The sequence below is a fragment of the Microplitis demolitor genome, chromosome 4 (assembly GCF_026212275.2).
Source record: "Microplitis demolitor isolate Queensland-Clemson2020A chromosome 4, iyMicDemo2.1a, whole genome shotgun sequence".
Taxonomy (NCBI): Eukaryota; Metazoa; Arthropoda; class Insecta; order Hymenoptera; family Braconidae; genus Microplitis; species Microplitis demolitor.
Genome location: NC_068548.1, coordinates 7,598,607 through 7,624,773, shown reverse-complemented (window position 1 = coordinate 7,624,773; position 26,167 = coordinate 7,598,607). Strand labels below are relative to the sequence as shown.

Sequence of the window (26,167 nt, the reverse complement as noted above, 5' to 3'; positions counted from 1 at the left end):
ACGTAATTTCTATGAAACTACAAATTAAAAAATAAAAACAATTTGAAATGAGAAAAAATTCAACAGGAGAATGCATTGGAGTTACTAATTTGAAAAGAATCGAAAGTACCGAAAAAAAAAAACATCGAAAAAAATGTTTGAATAAGATATTGTATCAAGATAGAATAAATTTAAAGTAAAATTTAACAAATAAAAAATTTCTGCAATACAAAATAAATTCGAAAAAAAAATCCCGTAAAATACAATTTCATAGAATTAAAAACAAATTCACATTAAAAAAACTTCGAAATGTTTAGTTTTTGAAATTATAAGCTCTTGAAAATATATAATGAAGAAATATATTTGAATCGAGAATGAATAGTATGAATATTATTTTGCATCAAAATCGAATTTGTTCGAAATCAATATTTAATACTACAGTGTTACCAATCTAATTCTAAAAAAACTTCTTTGTCGGAAGCAGTTATGTTTGACAGGTTTTTATTTGCTAAACAAAATCTTTTTTCAAAATAGAGATCTTTATCAATATAATTAACATTAGTAATTAAAATTTAACTATAAGAATAATAATTAAAATTATTATTAAATGAAACGTAAATGTAATAAAGATCTCTGTTTTTAAAATAGATTTTGATTAGCAAAAAAACCTGTCAAACATAACTGCTTCCGATAAAGAAGTTTTTTTAGAATTAGATTGGTAACACTGTAGTATTAAATATTGATTTCGAACAAATTCGATTTTGATGCAAAATAATATTCATACTATTCATTCTCGATTCAAATATATTTCTTCATTATATATTTTCAAGAGCTTATAATTTCAAAAACTAAACATTTCGAAGTTTTTTTAATGTGAATTTTTTTTTTATTCTATGAAATTGTATTTTACGGGATTTTTTTTTCGAATTTATTTTGTATTGCAGAAATTTTTTATTTTTTAAATTTCACTTTAAATTTATTCTATCTTGATACAATATCTTATTCAAACATTTTTTTCGATGTTTTTTTTTTCGGTACTTTCGATTCTTTTCAAATTAGTAACTCCAATGCATTCTCCTGTTGAATTTTTTCTCATTTCAAATTGTTTTAATTTTTAATTTGTAGTTTCATAGAAATTACGTATAACATATATTTCACTTGGGGACGTCTCTGGCTCCCATGCTGCGCACCACTATTCGCCGCCACTATTTGCTACAGTGCTGCCGGCAAAATAATTCAAATTCAAATATCCGACGTCAGCGCCGCAGCTTATGAAAGTCACCATCTATGTAGGTATGGCCGCAAGCCGACACGGAGACACGACAACTGCTAATACAACATATCATGATTCTAAAAGATTCTAACTTTTATTATTTAATTTGACTATGAATAATTAATATTTAAGTAGTTTTTCCAAAATCAATTATTTTTATATTTGATCATAAGTTACCTAAATGAATGCCTGTCTAATATCAAAAAATATTTTGTACATTCAGATAGTTTAAAGCTATTCAATAGTTTGAATCATTTTTTTTATCATCATTTTATTATAATAATTTAGTAATTCATTTACATTAATTTAGTTTATTCGCATCTTTCTTTGAAAGTGTATATGTCACTGCTCCAGATATCAGTATCGCGGTACCTGCCCAAGCTGATGCTTCTTATGATGATGCTAATCTATCAGAGTTTAATGTATCTTTCGACAACGTTTTCAAAGAACTTTTGAAGCTGGATGCTAGGAAAGGTGCGGATCGGGATGTTATACCGAACTTATTTCTTAAAAATTGAGCTGTAGACTTGTGTGAGCCGATAATCCACATCCTCGACGAGTCCCTTGCTCATGGGCAATTTCCTACAGCATGGAAGTTATCATACATATGTATGCATTTTTTCCGAAGCTGAAAAAATCACTAGAATGATAATTAATTAATAAATTAATAGAAATTTAAAAATCGAGAATTTGTTAGGTACGGCTCAGCTTTAATTCTTTTTACTTACAGTCTTACCAGAGAGTTAGTCGCCGTCGGTTTTCATCCCCACTTTTAGAAATAAATAAGTCTAATCTCACGCCCTTACACATTAACATTGCAAACCGAAAATTTTACAATTCTCGGCGGTGACTTACTCTCTGTATCTGGGAGGACTTTACATATAAACTATATTAATATTTTTGGGGTTGGAGTATAAATAAGTTTGACGACGATTTTTTTTTTATGATCGTCGGTCACGGAAGTGGGGTTATACTCCTGCCATGCCGAGCTGTCTAAATGCAGTAAATATAATAATCAACAATAACAATAATACTATTAAATTTTTTTAAAAATAATAAAGTGAACACAAGTAAATATTACTAAATAGCAAAACAAAAAATAATTATGATAACCTCAAATGAAAATATAAATATAAATAAAAATCCAATGACTACCATTAATTGGAGAAAAATAAAAAACACGGTATCAGAACGTATGATAGATCGTTCATTAGCACATAAATTTATAATTCCTGATGATAATTTCAAACAAATGAAAATCAAGACTATAATTTTTAATAGATTATTACAAAGTCGATGTTATACTTATAAAAGATATGTTCAGTTAAAGAAATCTATGATTAAAATTATTTCTGAAGAGAAGGATATTGAAAGTTTAAATGATATTGATCATATTTTTGATAAATTTATGCTACCAATTGCTAATGATGATATTGATTCGGATATTGATAATAATAATTATAATTCAGACCAATCAAATAATTCATTAGATAATAATAATAAGGATAGAGAGTTAAATGAGATTGATGAATCAGCTAACATCAACGACCTAAATAAAGACAGAATAATTTATTCAAATCAAAATTTAAACCATCAATTAGCTACAGAACAACTTAATAGCAATAATGATAATAATAATACTAACAATGCCGATTATGAGCATGAAATATTTCATGAAAGTGATGATGATGGAAATGCAAGTGATTCGAAAAAGGAGTATGATGAACAAGAATCATTAGTAACAACAAAATTAAAATCTGATTCAGAAGGTGACATTAATAACAAATATTCACCAATAATTCATAATGATGCTGATGATGATAATAATGATGATAATGTTGATGATAATAATGATGAAAGTATAGGCGATTTTGTGAAGCAGTATGATGAAAAAGAATTATTAGTAACAACAAAATCAAAATCTGATTCAGAAGATGACATTAATAACAAATATTCACCATTAATTCATAATGATGCTAATGATGATGATTTTAATGATGATGATGATAATGATGGAAATGCAGGCGATTCTATGAAGCAGTATGATGAAAAAGAATTATTAGTAACAACAAAATCAAAATCTGATTCAGAAGGTGACATTAATAACAAATATTCACCATTAATTCATAATGATGCTAATGATGATGATTTTGATGATGATGATGATAATGATGGAAATGTAGGCGATTCTATGAAGCAGTATGATGAAAAAGAATTATTAGTAACAACAAAATCAAAATCTGATTCAGAAGGTGACATTAATAACAAATATTCATCATTAATTCATAATGATGCTGATGATAATGATGATCAAAATGATGATGATGATGATAATAAACAAAGCTCAACATCAGGAAAAAATAAAACACAAGTAAAAATAACAAACTATGAGGTAGTAACTTCAAAGTATACTATTATAAAAGATAAAAATAAAATAGTAGATTACCGAAACTTGAAAAATGCTAATAAACAATCATTAAGCATTAATAATAATTTTAATAGTGTAATTAGTTCACCACATTCTTCTAGTGATAATGACGATGATGATGACATTAATCAGGATAATTTAAATGATTATCACTTGAAAGAAAAAAGAAAATTTGAAATACATAATAATAATAAATCTTATGGACCATCATTAATAGCAACTCCAAGAGTTAGTGAGTCATTAGAATATGTATTAAAAAATTTACCTTTTCGTGAATATTATTCACAGCCAAAGGAGAATGATGATTTGTCATCGAGTTATATAAATAATAATAGTGAAATCAGTGATCACAATATAGATGATTATATTGAAGATGAATTAAAGTCGAAGCGCCCTACAGATGTGAGATATTTTTTATTATTAATAAATAATAGCAATAATATTTACGATTTGATTAACGATTAAAATTTTTTATTAGGTTGATAGTTTTGCTATAAGTAGAAAATTAATAACTTTGAGTTCAACACAGTCGTCTTGTACGTGTGAAGATCTGAATGAAGATGACGAAATTTTAGTAATGGATATTCCCAAGTCTGTAAGTAAATTTATTGATTAAAAATTATATGTTTAATACAAAGTTATAATAATAATATTAATACTTTTAGATTATTGATAAAGGAAATTTGGAAGGACAATCAATGAAACTTAAAAAACGATCTATAAAAATAGGTGATACTCGTTATAAAATAAGTATAAAAGACAATGATGAATTTACTTGTGTTTTTCGAGTTAATAATCAAGATGATTTGTATAAAATAGGTATTTAATTATTTAACAATCATAATTTTTATTATTGAAATTAATTCTTTTTTTTTACTTGCTAAAAATAATTATTATTTCAGAGAATATTCAACCAATAAAATCAATTGTTATTCAAGAGCCTCAATGTGCTCCAGACAAACGAGACAGTTTTTATCAAGATGATAATGACATTGTTAAAGACATCGAAGATACAATACCTTTTCCAAACAATTTAAAAACAAGAAACCCTCTATTGATCGATCATCAACAAATTATTGAATTAAAACATAGTAAAAGAAAAGAAAATAATAGTTTGCAAAATGATTTAGTCAAGTTCAAGAAAGTGAAAATATTGTAATAACAAGTATGGTTATTATTTTTAAATTTATGAAAATTGTATTAATAATAAAACAAATAATGATTAAGTTTAGTGTGTTTATTTTTTTTACGAGATTTTTATTACAGAATGTTGTTGTTATTATAAAAAAGATAATTTTTACGACGTTTCCATAGCAGACGTTGTTTCTTCGGTGTATTTACCCTTGTCCTTACCCAATGCAGCAGCACGTCCTTTGCTTCGTCTATCAATTATCTTTTTACGGTCCTTGTCCATTTTCAATTTGACAATAACAGTCTGAAACGATAAATAATAAAACATATTAAAAATATTTAAAAACAAAACAACTATATTTTTTTCTGTTTTTAATTATAGTCAGTACCATAATTTCGACAGTAATTAAGCTAATTTTAAGCTAAGTAAATCTTAACAGGAAAACCCTGAAAAGCTTTACCTCACAAAAAATTAATTGCTTGATTTTCCGAGAATGGTTTGGATCATCATTTGATAAATTAATTTAATTGATTAATGTGAATAAACTTTTAAATATTAAATACCTTTGATGGATCAATACCAACGTAAACACTGGCACTGTTAGCTTTTTCACGTTGGATTCGTTCAATGTAGACGACGAATTTTTTTCTGTAAACTTGGATTACTTTTCCTACTTGTTGGCCTTTGTAATGACCACGTACAACCTATTTAATATAATTTATTTTTAATATTTTTATTGTTGTGATAGTTAATAAAAATGAATGTTATTATTGTAACTACCTGAACTTCATCGTCTTTACGAATTGGCATAGAACGAACGTTGTATTTTTGTCTCAATTCTTTGGACAATGGAGCAGACATCAGACGACGACGTATATGAGACGGTGCAGTAAAATGACGCTTACGACTTTTCCTCCTTGAGGAAGACACTGCTGAATTGAACTTCATCCTGCACCGTTATTAGTCAACCTTTAAGCAAATTCATACAAATTTTATAATAATTAATCGTTATTATTTATAAAAAAAAAAAACACATGTTGTCATGTTTTACTCATTTGAATTTGAGGTTAAAATATACGTTAATTTAATAAAATCTCATCAATTATCACAATAAAAAAAAATAAATATAATAGTTAATTATTTAAATATTATATTTGTTATAAATAATAAAATTAAATACTAAAAACGAATATTTAAGCATGATTTAATTGGATTTATTTACGTATATAACTCACCGATGCACACACCGAAAATCTCAGTTATCAAAGAACCATTGAAAATAAAATATCTGAGAACAGACAAAAAAAGCGCCAAAATCATAAAACTATTTGCGGTAAACTTTAAAACTGTTTTCTCAACAATTAACCAACTTCGATAATGTAGAATGGTTACTGATGTAACAACACACAGGCAACATTGACATATGTCTCCATCTATCAGTCATCAAGATTATTAGGATTATATTACTTATAAACTAATTGTTGTTTTCTGCTGGTTTTTTGGTAGTTTTAGTCCTTCAGGTTCAAGTCTTGTGATTTGCGAATGATATGACGTTTGCGATTGGTTGTGTAATAGAAAATAGAAACACACAATGACAAAATAGAGTGTGTGTGCAACAGAGATGTAATTATTAAAAATTTCATACTTATTCTATTCGCCACATTATTTTTTTTTTTATTTATTTCACAATAAACAATAACAGAATATAAATAAAAACTGTTATTTATTATCATTGAAAAGGATTTTTAATAAATCTTATTAATCTATTAAATAAACGTCAAGTGTATTATTGTCAGCTAATTGTTGTGTGATCGTCATTAATGCAAAGAAAAACAAAACAAAAATACAAGTGCGTAATAACAATAGCAACAATAAATTAAACATAAATTTTAATAAAACGAATAAATAAATAAAATAAACATAAATAAAGAGATGGGATCATCAAGGCCACCAGATAGATCATTGGGTAGTGGAATATCATTTCCTCAGTGGATGAAAGGAAAAGTCGACAGTCGGTGAGTCTTTTTATATAAAAACATATAAAGTTATAATTCTTTTTTTTTCTTGATTATTTTCTTTAATAAAATACAATGTAGTGACAGCAACAACACAACCATATTATTTTATTGTAGGTGAATTGATAATAATTTATAATGTTTAAATAAATTGTATATATATATATATATATATATATATATATATATATATATGTATGATGCAATTGTCGAGTTTGCGTATCAACGAAAGAGTAAAGCTTAAAAATAATTAAATGCTAAAAATATTACACGCATAAGACTACTGTTGGTTGTACTGTTGATTTTACTGGTGCTGCTGCTACTTCTGCATTTGCTCCTGCTTCAACTCTGCCAATTTTAATTCTGAATATATTTTTTATTGAGGTCGTATTTTATTGTCGACAGGTTTGACTTCGATCAAAGTACATTCAGTCCACCTTCTCACGACGATAGTTTTTTCTATATCAGTTATAGTAAATTAGGGGCTGGTGGACAATCATCTTCATCTTCTTGTACAACTTCATCGTCAGTTCAGCCATCAAGAGAAGGTTTTCAATCAATAAATTCTGTTTTAAGTGAAACTAAAACTCTTTCTACTCCAACAACAGTTAAAGAAACTTCTTCTTCTTCTTCTTCTTTATCTCAATCATCAAACATTCCAACAATTAAAAATGTTGCTACTGATTTGAGTAAGCATCCAATCGCTTGTCAACAATCGTTTACTTCAAATCTCAAAGGTACGAATATTTAACAAATAAATAAATAACTTCCGTTTCTTCTTTTTTTTTTATTTATCGTAATGAATAATATTAAAATAAAATATTTAGCAGGTGGAAATCAGGATGCATTATTGAGTAATAAATTAATAAGTAAATCACAACAGCAAGGAAGTGATGAATTCCATAACGGAGCAACATCTGGTCTTTGTGGTAAATCAATAGTCAGTGTAGCTAATCGCATAATGTCTGCGTCAATAACTAAAAAAGTGAATAATTCAAATCATTATCCAACACTAAATGTTGATGTAATTAATAATACTACAGTATCATCTCGTAATGAAATGGATCGTGCCGAGCTATTAAAAAGACGTGGAAGTAGATCATTACCAGTAAGTCCAATAAATTCTCCCATTTCAACGCCAGATAGTTCTCCAAAATCACGAAGACGAGTTATTCAAAATAAATTTTTTACTGGTGGATTTTTACCGGATGGTAATAAATCATCATCATCATCGACAATACCATGGTTTTTATCCAGTATTTTAAATCAATCAAGAGATATAATTGGTCATAATAAAATAAATGAAGAAGATGAAGTTACTGAGATAAATGATATTGTTAGCCCGCCACCAGTCAGATCTTTAAATAGAAAAAAATCTATATCTTCACAAAATTTAACGTATGTCGGTAGCGGTATTAGTATTTCAGAAGATAATAAAAAAGATAATAATAATTCTTCGATGATGGCTACTGTTCAAAATATCTTTCAACCTGAACAGTCTGAATTACGAGAAATGAATTTTTTGTCTCCAACTTCTATGTGATTTAGATAAATTTATACCATATTTATTCGACTCACTTATTATTATTTTATTAATATCCTTATAATTTACATTCATTGTGACTTTTGCGATCTGACTTTTGTTTATTAATTAACTAGCAAACAAAAAAAAATATGTATTTAATTTAATAATTTTTTTTTTTTTACCTTTATTTCTTTATGGTCAATTTTAGTTATACTAAATTATATTATTTGTAAATCAATGGGACTGATAATGAAAAAAAAAAAATGTTAACAACTGTATATTTGATAACTTCAATATTTATTAAAACATAAGTATATATGTGTATACTTATATAATTATATCCATATACTTACATTTATTGTTATTATTATTATTATTAATATTATTTTTGATTTTATTTTATTATTCCTTTTCTTATTTTGATTAGAATCAAAATAAAAATAAAATTAAATGCATCTAAGCCTAGTTCACACATACAATGGCACATATTTATTTGAAAATAGTTCTTTCTAATAATACGTAACTAAAAAATAATATATGTTCAACTAAATTTTATACCTAAACGTTAACAAATGAAAAGAAATAAAAAAAATCTATGACATTAAATAATAATACTTTATCTGAAATAAAGCTATCTATTATATATTATATTAATAATAAAAAAATGCGATATATTTTAGACATAAAAATTCTATCAACTATCATTTAATCTCTTTTTTTTTTTCTCAATTTTCTTGAATATATTATACTATTTTAAAAATGCACTATACGTATCAATAGCACTAATAATTAGTGCGAATAAATAGCAATAAGACTACGAATTAAAATAATTAATAAATATAATATCACGTAATGAATATGTAGTGATTTAAGTCAAGCAAAACTGCATTGCACTTACAAAATTCTCTCAATCATATTATTATTATTATGTGTTATGATTTTTGTTGTTGTTTATTAATTTTCATGGCAAACTTCCATGTAGCATGGATTATGCATTATATCTTTGATCATGTCTTTTAGTATCGTGTAACGAGGAAACATAGGATAAACTTTTGAACTGTTGTATTCCACCTATAATTGATAAATTCTTTTATTTTACCATAATGATAATAATAATAATCATAGTACCTTTAAATCTCGAATAAGATTCCTTAAACCAGTATATTTTTTAAGTAATCGATAAAGATCATTAATCATTTGAGTATTTTCAGTTTCTATCTGCGATGTTGTCATATCTTAAAAAGTTACAAAATATATATAAATATAAAAAAAGTTAAATATTAAAACATTAAAAAAAAAAGAATACCTTCGAGGCGATCGATACGTTCCTTTTTATTTTCGGCAGCATCTTCTCCAGCAAATTTAGCAAAACTTTTAATGCCTTCACAAGTTTTATGCGTTTTTTCCATTATAGCACATGCTCTCAGTACAAATGCTGGCACTGTTTCTTGTTTCTCTTGTCGTGGTATATCAACAAGAATCCAATATTGAGTTTCCAATTTAATAACATCCTATTTTAAAATAAATTTATAAATTTATACTTTAACTAAAATTAAAGAAAATAATAATAATTACCTTTATTATAACTTTAAGAATATTATAACGTTGGAATATATTGCGTATTTGTTTGCTGTCAGTATATTTAGCCATCAAATCAGTTAAAGCACGTTTAGCCGTTTCATAACTAGTCTCTAATCTTACCCTCACTGTTCTCAATCGTTCATTCGTTTCAATTAAATCTTCCTTTGGTAAACCACCTGTTTATGAACATTGGTAACAAAAAATGGTTTTTTTTTAATTAAAATTTTTAATAAAAATTTGAAAAAAAAATCATTATGTAGCTTATAGTTATTATTGTTGGTGGTGATGATAGTAGTAGTAGTAGTAGTATTTAGTAGTAGGAGTAGGAGTAGTAGTAGTAGAAACAAGTAGTAAATTTTTCATTGAAGCAACAGTTGTTATTTGGAAAATTGCCAAGAATCCACCGCGTGTACAAAGGTTTTAAAAGTATTTTTTACCTTTTAAGTCTTTTACTCTTTTTCTGCACAATAAAATTTGAAGAAATTTAGATGAATTAAGTGTTTTAGCCGAGGGCTGAAAAAACCAGCGAGAATTGTAATAAATGCAATACCTACTTAGCAGTAGTAAGTGTATACGACAAAATAATAATAATGAAAATTGCTACATAAAAAATTTGTTTAATCTATCTATTCACTACATATATATATATACATAATTCATAATAAATTTACTATTGTTGTAATTGCGATGTTATGAATAAGAAAAAAAAAATAAATAAATAAAAATGAAGCTTGATTATATTTAATAATGTAGTTGTATAGTTTTATGTGTTTGTTATATACCTACTCGATGATCCCTCGTCCTTGACGTCTTGAACTATTCTTCGTACACTTTGTGTAAATTTTCCTACTAAATTACTACTCGTGCTAACTGAAAAAAAAAAATATTTTAATTTATTTTTAAAATTTATCATTATTGTTACTGTTTATATTATTCTATTGAAATTAAAGTTGTATTATACAACAATTTATTGTGTGAATTTATCTTTTGTAAATAACTGCGGCATGTTAACACTAAAATGACCGCAGGCATTGTATATAATAACAAAGCAGAAAATCACTTTATACATAAAATCAAAGCGATGTACACGTACTTGTCTTCTGGCATGGTTGGCTTTGGTAACTTTTAGATATATATATATATATATATATATATATATATATATATATATATATATATATATATAGTCACAAAAAGTTTGTTTCGGTGATGTGTGTTGTATATATTTCATATTATATCACATGCATGATTACGTCTGTACCAATCTACCCGTGAATTGTTTCACCACACCACCAACTAGATTCTCTTTTGAAAATTTAATCTATATTTATATTTATATATCAATCAACCATCCATTTCGCCCTCTTATGTGCATATCAACGACAATAATAGTAATAATAATAATAATAATAATAATAACAATAACAAATATAACGATAAAAATAATATAGTGTGTTACGATAAAGATTAAATATCTTAAGTAGAGCAATAATTAAGCCCAAGTATTTGTACGTCATAAAAATAAAAAGAAAAATAATTGTCAATTAACTTCTTAGGCAATGTACAAACATATTTTTTTTTCCGCATTTATACAATACATATACATCTATATATATTTTATGCGGATACATAAATAAGTATGCGTTAGATAAATAAAAATAATAACAACAAATGATACGTGTTACAAGTTATTGCAATAGCAATCACAAAAAAACCCATATGCATACATCTTATATACTATATGTATGATGTATATATACATTAGAAGTAATAGCAGCAATACAACAGTATAAAAGAGAATAACCAAAGAAGAAGATGATGATAAAGAAAGAAGATGTCTATTTAATTGTGTGTCGCGAGTTCCTGGCACGGTGCCGCTGATGTTTATAACCAGTAGTCGAGTGTGTCAAGATCATTTATCAACACCTTATTCAATAACTTTAACTAGTAATTCTTATAAATTTAAAATGAATAAAAAATTATTTACTGTTACAAGTATTTGCTTTTTAATAACTATATTAATATTTAGTAGTGCTGCTAGTGATGATGATGATAAAAGTAATAATAACTATAATGAATTTAAAAGAAAAAAAAAACAATTATCAACGTTATCTTCTCCTTTATTATTAAAATTAAAAAATGATCGTTATATTGAATTAAAAGATCCGCCAATTTTACGTGTTACACCTATATCACTTTTTGATTTAGATTATAAATCAAGTCAGGAAGAACTTTATGAAGAAATGGATGAGTTAATAAAATTAAAACGTAAATTAAATTCAGAGAATGAAAATTATAAAAATAAAAATTTTAATATAAAAAGAGGTGATATGGATCCAACGGTTGATTATTCAGTGGTGCTTGAGGATAAAATTGATGATAAAGTTCCAGAGAGAGGTGACATTGTTACTCGTAATAAAAGATCTCATCATTATAATAATAATAATAATAAAAATAATGATGATTATGATTATTACGGTGATAATTATGATGACGATCAGCAACTTTGGGGATTTGATGAAGATGATGGTATTTTTTTAATTGATCAGGAGTATAATGATAATTATTATCAGGATAATAAAAATAAAAATGATAATAATTTTGTTAAAAAATTAAAAAATAAAGTAACATCACTGGAATCGAATAAAAAAATTAATATAAATAATGATAGACAGGAAGAACTAGAAAAGAAATTGCAGGATTATATTGATCGTAATCGTCCAATAGTATTAAATAACCGAAAAAATAATGTAGATAATTATCAAGAGATGGTTAAAAAATTAAATGAAATTCCTGTATCAGCAAGAATAATAATAGACAAAAATAAAAATTCAATATCATCACCGTCATTTGAAACAAGAAATAATTTTGAAAGGGATGTTGATTTTCCTGTAAGTTGTGAAGGGTTAACAAAAAATAATTCAACTAAATGATAAATAATAAAATACATTTGTATATTTTTAAATATATGATGCAGGTAATAAATCCAAATCGCAAAGGAATCCAAGTAGCGAATTTTCCAGTTGTCTCATCAAGACCATTGTCATCATCATCAATTTCAGCGCAACCAGGACCTTGTATTTGGGCAATTGTACAGTGTTGTCCTAGTTTATCTTCCTCCTCCACATCCAAGGATAATGTTGTTGATCATCGAGTGATCAAGTGTTTTGAGTACATGGCTTGTCCAGGTGTTGTAAATTGGAACAACCCCAGCCCGTGTCAAGGATCTATTGCTAATGCTGCTAGAGCTGAGGTTCTCAAATACTACTCTTATCGTTCCTAATTTTTTTTTTCTAATATATCCTATATAGATCTTTAATACCCTTTATTCTACATATAATATATTTTTATTATCTCTGTTATTGATTTTAAAATATTCTTTTTATTAATTTTTTTTTCTCCTATCAATAGTTTGCTACCGCTGCATACTTACTGATAAAACTAATGTATATATACAGTATTGTATAACTTACCAGCTTCGTTACGCTGGCCGACACCTCGTTTATCGCCTTTTCCCATTCTGCTTGTTTTTTTCCTTTCCTTCCTTTTCTATATCCTTATCCTATTCTTCTCTACTTATTTTATGTTATCATCCATTTACTATGTAATAAATATTAATTAATATTTACAGCAAAAACGACAAATATATATATATACAATTATTTTAGATTATTAGTATGATTAATAAAAACTTTCAAGTATTATATATAATAAAATAAAAAAAAAAATAAAAGGTGTCGAATTGATTAGTTAAAAAATAAAATCAATGTGAATATCGCTCGCTCACCTTTTATCCCTGTTGCGCATCACCTTGTTGGTATGTATACATATATCTATATTATTATCAGCGGCGGCGGCACCACCACCACCACCACATTATATTGTACTATTCATTTTATTAGGGATAATAGGATGATTATTGATGGATTGACAATCACTTTAGTTTGTATATTAATTAATCGTTCGATTGAGTAATAATAAAATATAATAATAATAATAATAATAATAATGATAATAATAAGATAGATCCGACAACAGTTTAATCAAGAAACATTTTTTAAAAGATATATATTAATGTTATGCTTTATCTTACGATCGAGTATATGAATGAACGGACTAACAAGGATATATACATATATATATATATATATATATATATATATATATATATATATATATATATATATATATATATATATATATATATATATTCGTGATGCACACAATAAATAATTGTATAAAAGTATATATAAATCGAGTGTAACAGATTAAGAGAGTTAATAAAGAAAAGGGGTTTGTTTTGAGAATTACTCAAGTGCCGAATGTATTTGTGAATAACAATAATTATTATTTGATTCAAGATTCTTTTTTTCTTCAATAAGAGGGAGTCGAAGTTATGAATAGGACGAGATTATGAGGTGTAATGTAACTTCTCCGACTAATATCTTGAATGCTGTTAGTGTGTATGTATAATAATTCTCCAAATAATTATCAGTGTGACTTTACTCTGTGATAGCACCACAGAATAACTAATGATTTATTTCCCTCTGATTATTATTATTATTATTATTATTATTGTATCTTGATTTTTATATACTCAGAACACCTCTTGGTTTATTAACTATAAGTTGTTAGGTACGTTAAATCTCACCCATGTTATATTATATATGTATATAATTAGATTTTGTCTCTAAAATATTTTCCTCGACTGATCTCGATGGTGCCGTCGTATCCGCGCGCCGCGTTACACAGGACTACGTATGGACCTGTTATAGACTTGCGTGTCCTCGTTCATGCGCTCTTACGATATTTTACGTCACAAAATATTCATCTATCTAGGAGCGCAAGCGTTATCATTTATTTTATTTATTATTTATTTCTTTAAATAAATAATTATCATGTTCATTTTACATTATTTTCCTACATACTTGATGCTTATTATTCGTAATTTTGCATTATAAAATATTAAAATTTCGTTTCAATTAATAATAATTTAAAATAATGTTTTTTTGTTGAGAGAGTTCAAGTTTATCATCAGAGTATGTATCAACTTTTGATAAAAAGTATTTCGCTTTTATATACTACTAGCATAATAAAACCAACGGATAAATGTTTGTTTTAATACATACTATATCATTTATCATATATAATATATATGTATCTGTGAAATTGGCGGGTCATTAAAACACTAAATTAATATTATTAATTATTATTAAACTATATTAAATAAGGTACGTCTACTATTATTTATAATTTTTTATACAACCCGTTTATTGTACTTTTAATTTGCGCGCTTATGACAGAATAATATGGCTATTTATTATAATCATTTTGTTTGTTATTTTGCTATTAAACATAAATATTTAATTGCTGCCTAAAAATAGTTTTACAATAAAAATTTGTAACCATTCGTATATGTATATATATATATATATATATATATATATATATATATATATATATATATATATATATATATATATATATAATTACACAATATACAATTATAATTAATTCATATTCACATATTATCTAATATAATTTTAAGTAAAAATAATACAACATAACAATTTATAAATTTAAATCATAGTGATAAAAATAAATTTAATAAATCTTAATCTTAATACATATTTTGAAAATTAAACAACTTAACAACTGATGACATATTTAATAATAAAAATGATTGAGTACTTATTGTATGTTATACAGTATAATATCGACTAAGCAACCAAGCTCAATTTTTATCTATCATATATACAATCAATCAGTTTCGTTAATATTCATTATAGTTTTGAAGGTTTACGGATTTTTATTTCTTATAAATTAAATTTAATAACCAAAAACTTATTACAAAAAAAAGTCAACCTCTACATATTATTAAATTACTAATCTTAGAAAATTAGGACAGTATTCGATTGTTTGTTTATTTGTTTCCTCATGCGTGGAACGCGATCCCCAAAAATTTATTTATTTATATATTAAATAACTATTAGTAATTATTCATTAAATATTCTGTGATGCTTCTTTCCCGGCCGAGTACATCTGTATCTATTTTTATTTTACATTTGCATTGTAATAAATATCTATTTTTATAGGCAAACTAGTTTTTTTCTTTCTTTCTCTTATACCACTTAACTAAAACTTGATTGCATTTCAAGTATCATTTTCTTTTCATTTTCATAAGACAATTATTTTACAATTTTACCCGTCTTATTTAATTTATAGCCATTTTTGTTTTTAAACATATTTTTTTTAATTGACCAACTGATTATATTATATATTCATTAATCTTGGAATAATTGACTATATGTTGATAAATAGAAAAAAAAAATACAAATCATAAAGATGCATACATATAACAATTCAAACAGCACTTTTTTTCCTTCCTAAAAATTATTCCTTTTCTTTTTTTTTATTATTTTTTTTTTTTATTTTTTTATTTTTCAACAATTAAAATATTTTATATACCTTATAAATTATGTAAATAAATGTGTTTAAATTTAACAAATGAAAACAAATTGTCGATATAATTATTTCTAGTTCTATTATATGTTCTATTTTATATATATATATATATATATATATATATATATATATATATAAATGTATATATTAATATATCTTATCACATGCTTGTCTGCGGTATTATTTTCTTATTCCTATTATCGTTGCATTTATTCTGAAATAAAAAGAAGAAAAAAATAAACCATAAGTATTTTGTTTTAAAAATTAATTTTATTAGTTTGTAAAAAAGTTTAAATGACCCTAGTACGTTAATGCTTAACGTTTTGTCATTTATTTATGATTCATCCGAGCAATCACATAGAAAAAACAGTTAACTTGGGTCAAGAAAAATATTTTTTTCCCAATTTTAAACTTCCCGCTTATGGAAGTTGAAAATTTTTAAAAAACGAAAGTTATTGGTTTCGGTTCGATTTTCGAAAATCGAGTTTTCATTAGATCTCGACGTTTGGCGGTCCTAGAAAGCTATTCTGACTATTTTCAGATGGACGCCCATCCGTCCGCGCATGTGTGTGTGTGTGTGTACATTTTTTTTTTCCGACTATGTCTCTGGAACGAATAAACCGATTTGAGTGTAAATGGCCTCAATCGAAAGGGCTCACCGAGACTTAGAACTGATTAAATTTTGAAGTTGATCAGTTGAGTAGTTTACATGATATACGTATTTTTTTTTTTTTTCTGTAAAACAGTTTTTTGTGCTCGAAAAGCTAAAAAATTAGTAAGTTATAATATTTTCGAGCTCAGAGAGGGAAAATTTGGAGTGGCCCGCAGGGTCAACCGTTTTTCAGAATTTTTAGGTAGATTTTTCTAAAATCTAACTATTGTATTTGTCCTCATGATCGATTTTTCAAGGAATTTTGTGATAGCCTATTATAATTGGTTGAGTAGCATTCAAAAATACCACTCGTCAAAAAATGTATATACGTATATATAACCAATTTTGTCATCGCGATTACGCCTAAAATTCTTATTGGATCCTGATGAAGTTTTTACACTTATTTTATAGACGATTATCACGATTAAGTTTGAAGATGGGCTAAATCGGTCGATTTGTTTAAAAGTTATGGCTGTTTGAAATTTTCACGATTTTTCGAAAAAATCAATTTTTATTTACTGATGAAGTTCATATAACTATAAAACTAACACTGATAGACAATTTCCGTAAAAAGTATCTCAAAGCTCGTATAATAAACTTTAATTTTTTACCTTAAACTTTGTGTTTTGACTATTTCTTCCAATAATTCGATAGTCTTGAACGTTTAGAGACTATTAAGAAAATTATAAAATATGGTTTTCATCCCGAATAACTTATGCATTTTCCATTATAATCTCATTCTGTCAGTTACATTTTGTTATGAACAAAACAATCTGCAAACTTTACAGTTATTTTATATTTTCCAAGTCTATATATGCATATATATTAGGGTGAGCCAAAAAAACCAACTTATCGAATTTATGTCTTACAAAGTATCTATATACCGAGAAAAAAATTCTCCCATTGGGCAAAATTTTTAGCTCAATTTCAAAAGGTGTCGGTAGCCATTTGAAATTTTCCATTTAAATAACATGCAAAAAAATTTTTTTAACTTCCAGCTAAGAAAATCGACGATTTTCAAAAATTCGGTAAGTTATTGGTTTCATCCCGATTTTCGAAAATCGAGCTTTCATCAGATGTCGACGTTTTGAGGTCCTAGGAAGCTATTCTGACTATTTTCAGAATGATGTCCGAGTGTGTGTATGTGTGTGTGTGTGTATGTGTGTGTGTGTGTGTGTGTGTGTGTGTGTGTGTGTGTGTGTGTGTGTGTGTGTGTGTGTGTGTGTGTGTGTGTGTGTGTGTGTGTGTGTGTGTGTGTGTGTGTGTGTGTGTGTGTGTGTGTGTGTGTGTGTGTGTGTGTGTGTGTGTGTGTGTGTGTGTGTGTGTGTGTGTGTGTGTGTGTGTGTGTGTGTGTGTGTGTGCGTGTGCGTGTGTGTGTGTGTGTGTGTGCGTGTGTGTGTGTGTGTGTGTGTGTGTGTGTGTGTGTGTGTGTATGTAAACTCTTTGTAACTTTTGAACTAATGAATCGATTTGGATGGTTGAGATGGCAATCGAAAGAGCTTGTTGGCCATCAACTTTCCTGAAAATTTCAGATTATTTGATCGAATAGACTCGAAAATATTTGCGAATTACGAAAAAAAAAAAAATTTTTTTTTTTAGTTTTTTATTGATTTCTCAAAAACGACTTATACGATCGACTTTAAAATCTAATCAGCTCTAGTACTCAATAAAACGCGTCGATTGACACCTCAAACATCAAAATCGGATAATTCGTTCGAGAGTTATCGCGTGAGAAAGAAATGGTGAAAAACGGTTTTTTCTGAATATTTTCGAAACGACTGACGCGATCGATTTCAAATTTTAATCAGCTCTAGAATTTAATAAAACGCGCCGATCGCCACCTTAAAAGTCAAAACTGATTGATTAGTTCAAAAGATATTGGCGTTGAAAAGTTAAAAAAAATAACATTTTATGTTATTTTTTCCGGATAAATCATAATATAACGTACTAAAATGTGTCTAAAATCATACCAACTCATCCTTTTGATAGTTCCTTTCGATCATATAGTGTCATCGAACTTGGTTTTTAGTTTAAATCATACTATCAACAAAAAAATCGAAAAAACGTAGTTTTTAATATTTTTATCGGATATTTCATATTTTATTGTTTCTTACATGAGTCAAAACTTATTTAAATCTTGATTTTGATCCCTGATCAAACTTCAGCATAAAACGTAACTTGTTAGAGCTTGAAAAGATCGTAAAAAAACAATTGCATGTGATAGCATTTTCGAGCTCGAAGAGCTCGAAAATATATCTACACTAATGTTTTCGAGCTCTTTGAGGTCGAAAACAGCGGGAAGTTTTGGGGCTGGCCCGCAGGGTCAACCGACGCCCAGATTTCTTTTATTGAAAATATAATAACTTTTGAACCGTGTGAGATAAAAATTTGGTTTTTGAATATTCTTGTAGGGCATTAAATTTCCTAAAAAAAAGTCTTGGGAGTCGAATTTGTAAGCTGGATTTTTCGTATACTAACAGACCATCAAAGTCTAGAGTAAACAGGATCACACAAATTTAAAACTTTATTATTAAAAATATCAACACTACGAGAAAATTCTTGAACTAAAATTGAATGACGTTATCAATAAATTTGTCTACATGTAATGTAATTAAATCACCAGCAATATCCACATTGTAACAAATAATATTTTATTATCGATTAAAATAAAAAAATATATAGGCAAAAAACTGGAATACGTATTGTACAATGCAAATAAAGAAGCTGAATCTTTATTCGTTTTATGGGCCTAGCATGTAAATTGCATTTTTTACTTGCTTCATCAAATTTTAGTCTGAGAATTTTCTCGTAGTATTGATATTTTTAATACACTGTAAAAAATCACCAGGGTAAATCCAAGCGGTGTAGGTGTTAAATTTCAACACCGAAAGCGGTGTGAAAATAACGCCGCTACCGGTGTAAATATTCTGTACTGGTTTTAAAATATTTTACTTCGTGAATATTTTTACTTACTCGATCACTACAATTAATCAGTATTTTTATTAATTTATTAAATTATTGGTGATTGAAATGGCGGAAGTTTAATTGTGTAGTTTTTAAATAAATAACGTATAACATAAATAAATACATAGCAAAATTGAAATTCTATCCTGATAATATTCATTAAATTTTTTTATATTTAATAAAATTTTTTTTCTAATTTTTATACGTGGACTTTTTACGAATAGTAACATATATAATTGGTATTTGACAATAATATAATAATATATAGTACTGTATCTAATAGTTCCATCAATTTAATATTTCGTTTTCTTATTTTATACTTGTTAATAAATGATATTTTTTATTAATTTTCATAAAGAACTGAGATTTCTTGTGTTTTATAAGCTTTTCAAAGTTAATACTCCAAGCGTAGTATACTCCAAGTCAATACCACCGCATTTACACTGGCGGTATCCAAGGAGTTTTTAACTTTCCACTAAGAAAATTGTAAATTTTCAAAAATTCGGTAAGTTATTGGTTTCATCCCGATTTTCGAAAATCGAGCTTTCATCAGATGTCGACGTTTTGAGGTCCTAGGAAGCTATTCCGACTATTTTCAGAATGATATCCGAATGTGTGTGTGTGTGTGTGTGTGTGTGTGTGTGTGTGTGTGTGTGTGTGTGTGTGTGTGTGTGTGTGTGTGTGTGTGTGTGTGTGTGTGTGTGTGTGTGTGTGTGTGTGTGTGTGTGTGTGTGTGTGTGTGTGTGTGTGTGTGTGTGTGTGTGTGTGTGTGTGTGTGTGTAAACTCTTTGTAACTTTTTAACTAATGAATCGATTTGGATGGTTGAGGCGGCAATCGACAGAGCTTGTTGGCCATCAACTTTCCTGAAAATTTTAGATCATTTGATCAAGTAGACTCGAAAATATTTCCGAATTACGAAAAAAATAATTTTTTTTTGTTTTTCAGTGATTTCTCAGAAACGACTCAAACGATCGACTTCAAAATCTAATCAGCCCTAGAATTTGATAAAGCGCGTCGATTGCCACCTTAGCCATCTCAATCGGTTAATTTGTTCAAGAGATATCGCGGGAGAAAGAAATGGTAAAAAACAGTTATTTGCGAATATCTTTGAAATAACTTAACTAAACAATTCCAAAATCTAATCAGCGTTAGAACTCAATGAAATACGTCGATATTTTCGAAACGACTGACGCGATCGATTTCAAATTTTAATCAGCTCTAGAACTCAATAAAACGCGCCGATCGCCACCTTAAAAGTCAAAACTGATTGATTAGTTCAAAAGATATCGGCGTTGAAAAGTTAAAAAAATAACATTTTATGTTATTTTTTCCGGATAAATCATAATATAACGTACTAAAATGTGTCTAAAATCATACCAACTCATCCTTTTGATAGTTCCATATGATCATATAGTGTCATCGAACTTGGTTCTTAGTTTAAATCATACTATCAACAAAAAAATCGAAAAAACGTAGTTTTTAATATTTTTCTCGGATATTTCATATTTTATTGTTTCTTACATGAGTCAAAACTTATTTAAATCTTGATTTTGATCCCTGACATTGATTTCTGCCTCAATACACTTATTTTATTGAACATAATCAGGAATTAAATTTTAAAAACCGCTTCATTAATGATTTTCGATTCTTACATTTTCAAACTTCAGCATAAAACGTAACTTGTTAGAGCTTGAAAAGATCATAAAAAAACAATTGCATGTGATAGCATTTTCGAGCTCGAAAATATATCTACACTAATGTTTTCGAGCTCCTTGAGGTCGAAAACAGAGGAAAGTTTTGGGGCTGGCCCGCAGGGCCAACCGACGCCCAGATTTTTTTTAGGAAATTTAATGCCCTACATGCTTAAATAATCAAGTTTTTATTTTTAAGTAAGTAAATATTGGCTTGCACCGTTTTTGATAATTTTAATGAATTTATAAATCTCGGATTTTTGATGAATTGTGTAAGTTTTTATCAATACATATTTTGTTATGTGTGTAAATTTTCGTTTCTAACCATGTTCGCTTAAAGCTAGTTTATCAATCCGAGATTTTAGTAATACGTTATTAACTTAATATTGCTCGTACATTTATATATAAATATAAAAGTATACTAACAATACTTGAATCGTGGATTAAGATTCTCGAATTGAAAAACTGATCTTCAAAAATTGGCTGCAACTTTAGTAAGGGGCCATCCATAAATTACGTCGCATGAATTTTAGGACTTTCAAACCCCTGCCCCCGTCCTTGTCACAGGTTGTCACATTTTTATAACCCTTCTCCTGATGTGACGTCACACATTTTTAAAATTTATGCATGAATTTAAAAATAATCGAGAGAAAACAGCTATTTCCATTTTTTTGCTTATTTTTATTAAATAATCTACTTAAATCTATTTAAACCCTTACCATTCAAAATTCTCGTGAATTCGAGTGTCTCACTTGCATTACAACGCCGCTCTAGAAGTTAAATGACGCTGCATGTTAGATAATCTCATAGCGAGAATGCTAAATTATTAATAAATATAGATCAAGTTTGTAAATTTTTAAAGTTTTTTTATTCAGTTCTAAACTTCGCGTTTTAGTATTTTTTTTTAATTTTAACATGTGACGTCACAAAACTATTGACCCCCCCCCATGCCCCTTGTCACACTATGTCACATTTCGGTGATACCGCCCCTCCCCATTAACGTGTGAGGTAATTTATGGATGACCCCTAATACTGAACAAAGGCCGCCTTCGTTTTATACTAAGCACGAGCTAGCAAGAAGTCAGTAAGTTGCTGAAAATTTTCGAAAAATCTACCTTCCATTCTGGCTGCCAGATGGTATTTTTTTTATCTGAAAAGTACTTTTTTAAAGCTCTGAAATATTTTTCGAACCAGGGACACCACAAGCGACTGTGCGCGATCTCGTGGCGAGCACCACATTACTCTCGTTACTGTTATCTAACATCGATGACTTCTCCCTCCTTCACACATCATATATATTTTTTTTTCCTCTCAAAAAAATTAAATCTTGCTTCAAAAAAGAAAAAAACTTACGATTCAAGATAAAATTTTAAGGTAATTATTTACTTGGTTGCAAAAAAAATTTTATTTTACTAGTTCAAAAAAATTTCTTAATTCAAATTAACTATTTTTTCTATGCGGACAGTATGAAATAAAATAATAATAATAATAATAAACAAAAAGTTAAAAAAAATAAAAGTAACATATAATAATAAATCGAACAAATATTTCGTTCGAATATTTGTTGTGCTGTTACCACTTTTTTTTTTATTTTTTTCAATTGAATTTACGATTTCATTTTGTTAACGAAGGATTTTTTTAATAATTTAAATGTGGCACTTGGCACAGCAATATTTTTAAAAAAGTCGTTCTTTTAAAAATATTTTTTTAATATAAAAACTTATAAAAAGAAATTTCAATTTCAATTACTAACTATTGTTGAAATTTTTTTTGATAATTTTTTTCTCTAAGAGGTAGCGTGCAGTAACATTAATGAAGTATACATGTATATTAATGGTACTAGTAGCTCATTTTATGCTAAATTCAATAATGTCTAAATCTTTTATGAGATTATGGTTAGAAAAACAGAAATTATGCTATCTTAAATTTAAATTCATCATAGTATAATACAATAATTTATAACAACATGTTTAAAGTACACAATTACATTTTAAAAGTATGACATACTTGTCTAACGAATGTTAACGTTAAAAAAAGAAAAGAGAGAGAGTAAAAGGGGTGGTAGGTGAATGGGGTGTCCGAAAAGTAAAAGCGTGAGAGAAGGGGGATGGTCTGCACGTGGCGCCGTGGCGCGTCTTTCCGGCGCCAACGAGCCTTCTCATCCCCACTTTAGTCGCTTGTTCATCTGATTTTCGACGGCTGACACGGCGACGGGTTCTATTCGCCGATATCATACGATAGTATAGACTATATATATAAGACGACAGATATGGGATTATAAGATACGAGTAGGGACTACGACACAACCATAATCCACCTTACTAATAACCCCTGACCCCTAATCCCTATTATATTATTATCGATTAATCTTATTATATATAAATTTAAATCTTTAATAAATTTGTTTTCCAGAGGGATATAAAAGATAAAAAAGAGCTGAAAAAAAAATCTAAAATGGTTATTAAATTAAGACGAAAAGGATAGTAGGTTGTAGGTAGTAGGGTAGGCCATGAAGAAGATAAAAGTGTAAAGGAAAAGTAAAAAGAATTAATGCTAGCCATTTGATAGCTGTTACTAGTATAGCATCGCATATATCGGTATAATAGTAAGGATGTTATATCTACTATATCTGCTGTATAGTAGTTAAGTGTAGTAGTGGTATTACGTGGTATTAGTATAGTATTAGTAGTATCAGTTGTATAGGTTGGCGATGGGGATGGCGACGGCCATCTTTATAGTTACGTCAGCATGTTTCAGTTTGCCCGAGTCTAAAAGTTTTGCACTGGCGACAAGATATTTCAAGTGGTCGCTCACAGTCTACTCGTGAGGATCGTCTCTAAGTTGAAATATTGGACGGGCGGTCTTTCTTGCAGCCGCATATTCTTCCACTTGGATTATTCCTTCTTCTTTCCGCAATAGTTTCTCGCTAGCTAGGTACCCACTCGTACTTGTCTTCCTGACTTTCTACCCTTCCTACTATATCCACCTCCGATGATTCCCATTCCACTTATATGCGGTACTGGCACTCCCACCACCGAAACTACCCACTCTTTTTCATACAACTTTTTTTTTTTCTTTATATCTACTTTTCAATTTTATCTATTCCTCTACTCTATTTCTCTTCGTCGTATACTTGTCGTCGTCGCCGTCGTCGTAACAGTATAATAGTTGTATTTGTAGTTGTAGTAGTACAGTAAGATACTACCGAATAACGCGGGTTATTCGGCCGCAAAAACTTTACAACTTACGATTTGTAATACGCAAACCACTGAAAAGAATTTCAATCTCGTGTTAACTACCCATGAATGAGTTATACCGGTCTCGCACTAATTCGCAAAAGCCATCAATTTTCTTTCTTCTAGATAATATATATATATATATATATATATATATATATATATATATATATATATATATATATATATATATATATATATAACAATTAAATTTTATATTTATAAATAAAGTTTATTAAATTTTACTTAATGGTCCGTATATACAGTAGTCATAGAAGTAGTATTATTGTATTATGTGATATGACGACGCGATGACATATAAATGACTAGATTAAAGAAATGAAAAAGAACTGCTGCTGATGCGGATGAGACAAGAATCGTCTTTATAACAAATTTACTCTCAGTGTAGAGAAGGGATAATTGTATTGAGAAGGATTTAGGAAATGGAAGAAATTAAATAATTGGAGTGATGCCACTGAGTAGAGAAATTTATAGGGGACTGAATAGTACACATCACCAGCTAAGCTATATATATATATATATATATTAATACATATTAAGTGAGTAGGTATAGAGAAGTAAGAATGGGAATAAACTTTTTGGATGCAGCCATCAGCATTGCTCACACCTAATAATATTTGTAGTAGACTTACATAATAATATTAAGTTAGAAGATTAATGCAATTTGGGTAATCGGCGCCAACTTTACTACTACGACTTATTTTGCCGACAAAAAGTTATTTCTCCATTCCTTTATAATATTTAATGTAATAATAGTGTATAGATCAAAGGTGTTGTGTATGTCCATAAAATATCTATACATAAATATAAATTAATATTTATACACTAATGATAAAAAAAAACTAAAATATTTTATATTTGTTTTATTAAATTATCATAAATTAAGCCTTTGACCTAGAAAAATAGTAATCGATTATCACAACTATCTCTACAATAGGATAAATTTCCACCTACATTCCACCCTGAGTTTTCGATAAAATATCTCAAGTGACTCTCTCTCAACCGTCGTTTCTGTCGTCTAGTTGCACCAGACATCGGGCGCCAGCTTGAAATCAACGTTCGCGCGACGAGAAATAGGGAAAAAAAATAAAAAAAATAACTTGGATCCTACAAAAGATATCACACGTAAATTTTTACAGATAAAAAAAAACTGTCATAAATTTGAATGTCAATTTTAAAATTAAATCGTATTAATATTGATTTG

The 26,167-nt window shown here is 27.8% G+C and overlaps 5 protein-coding genes across 7 annotated transcripts; 3 read left to right on the top strand and 2 right to left on the bottom strand.

Moving 5' to 3' along the window:
- Positions 1–2,357: 2,357 nt before the first annotated feature.
- Positions 2,358–4,911, top strand: LOC103576104 (protein PFC0760c). Its single transcript, XM_008556148.3, has 4 exons — positions 2,358–4,082; positions 4,159–4,275; positions 4,346–4,499; positions 4,583–4,911. The coding sequence occupies exons 1-4, from the start codon at positions 2,358–2,360 to the stop codon at positions 4,837–4,839; spliced, it is 2,253 nt and encodes a 750-aa protein (XP_008554370.3). The 3' UTR covers positions 4,840–4,911.
- On the bottom strand, positions 4,903–6,152 carry LOC103576105 (60S ribosomal protein L26). Its single transcript, XM_008556149.2, has 4 exons — positions 6,048–6,152; positions 5,593–5,781; positions 5,376–5,516; positions 4,903–5,115 (listed from the first exon to the last, which is right to left on the bottom strand). Exons 2-4 carry the CDS (start codon positions 5,758–5,760, stop codon positions 4,978–4,980), a joined length of 447 nt encoding a protein of 148 aa, XP_008554371.1. The 5' UTR covers positions 5,761–5,781; positions 6,048–6,152; the 3' UTR covers positions 4,903–4,977.
- Positions 6,153–6,333: 181 nt separating this feature from the next.
- LOC103576106 (uncharacterized) lies at positions 6,334–8,485 on the top strand. Of its 2 annotated transcripts, none has more exons than XM_008556152.3 (3): positions 6,334–6,827; positions 7,233–7,564; positions 7,658–8,485. In XM_008556152.3, the coding sequence occupies exons 1-3, from the start codon at positions 6,745–6,747 to the stop codon at positions 8,368–8,370; spliced, it is 1,128 nt and encodes a 375-aa protein (XP_008554374.1). In that variant the 5' UTR covers positions 6,334–6,744; the 3' UTR covers positions 8,371–8,485. The 2 variants fall into 2 exon arrangements, with proteins under 2 accessions (XP_008554374.1, XP_008554372.1); XM_008556150.3 differs by having other exon boundaries at positions 7,655–8,481.
- A 197-nt stretch (positions 8,486–8,682) lies between these two features.
- On the bottom strand, positions 8,683–15,317 carry LOC103576108 (uncharacterized). Of its 2 annotated transcripts, XM_014440386.2 has the most exons (8): positions 14,585–15,317; positions 13,721–13,870; positions 13,407–13,533; positions 10,720–10,803; positions 9,928–10,109; positions 9,659–9,863; positions 9,481–9,587; positions 8,683–9,423 (listed from the first exon to the last, which is right to left on the bottom strand). In XM_014440386.2, the coding sequence occupies exons 3-8, from the start codon at positions 13,450–13,452 to the stop codon at positions 9,307–9,309; spliced, it is 741 nt and encodes a 246-aa protein (XP_014295872.1). In that variant the 5' UTR covers positions 13,453–13,533; positions 13,721–13,870; positions 14,585–15,317; the 3' UTR covers positions 8,683–9,306. The 2 variants fall into 2 exon arrangements, with proteins under 2 accessions (XP_014295872.1, XP_053594244.1); XM_053738269.1 differs by lacking the exons at positions 13,721–13,870; positions 14,585–15,317 and having other exon boundaries at positions 13,407–13,690.
- Positions 11,131–13,600, top strand: LOC128667584 (dr1-associated corepressor homolog). Its single transcript, XM_053738268.1, has 2 exons — positions 11,131–12,824; positions 12,911–13,600. The coding sequence occupies exons 1-2, from the start codon at positions 11,814–11,816 to the stop codon at positions 13,214–13,216; spliced, it is 1,317 nt and encodes a 438-aa protein (XP_053594243.1). The 5' UTR covers positions 11,131–11,813; the 3' UTR covers positions 13,217–13,600.
- Positions 15,318–26,167: the final 10,850 nt, after the last annotated feature.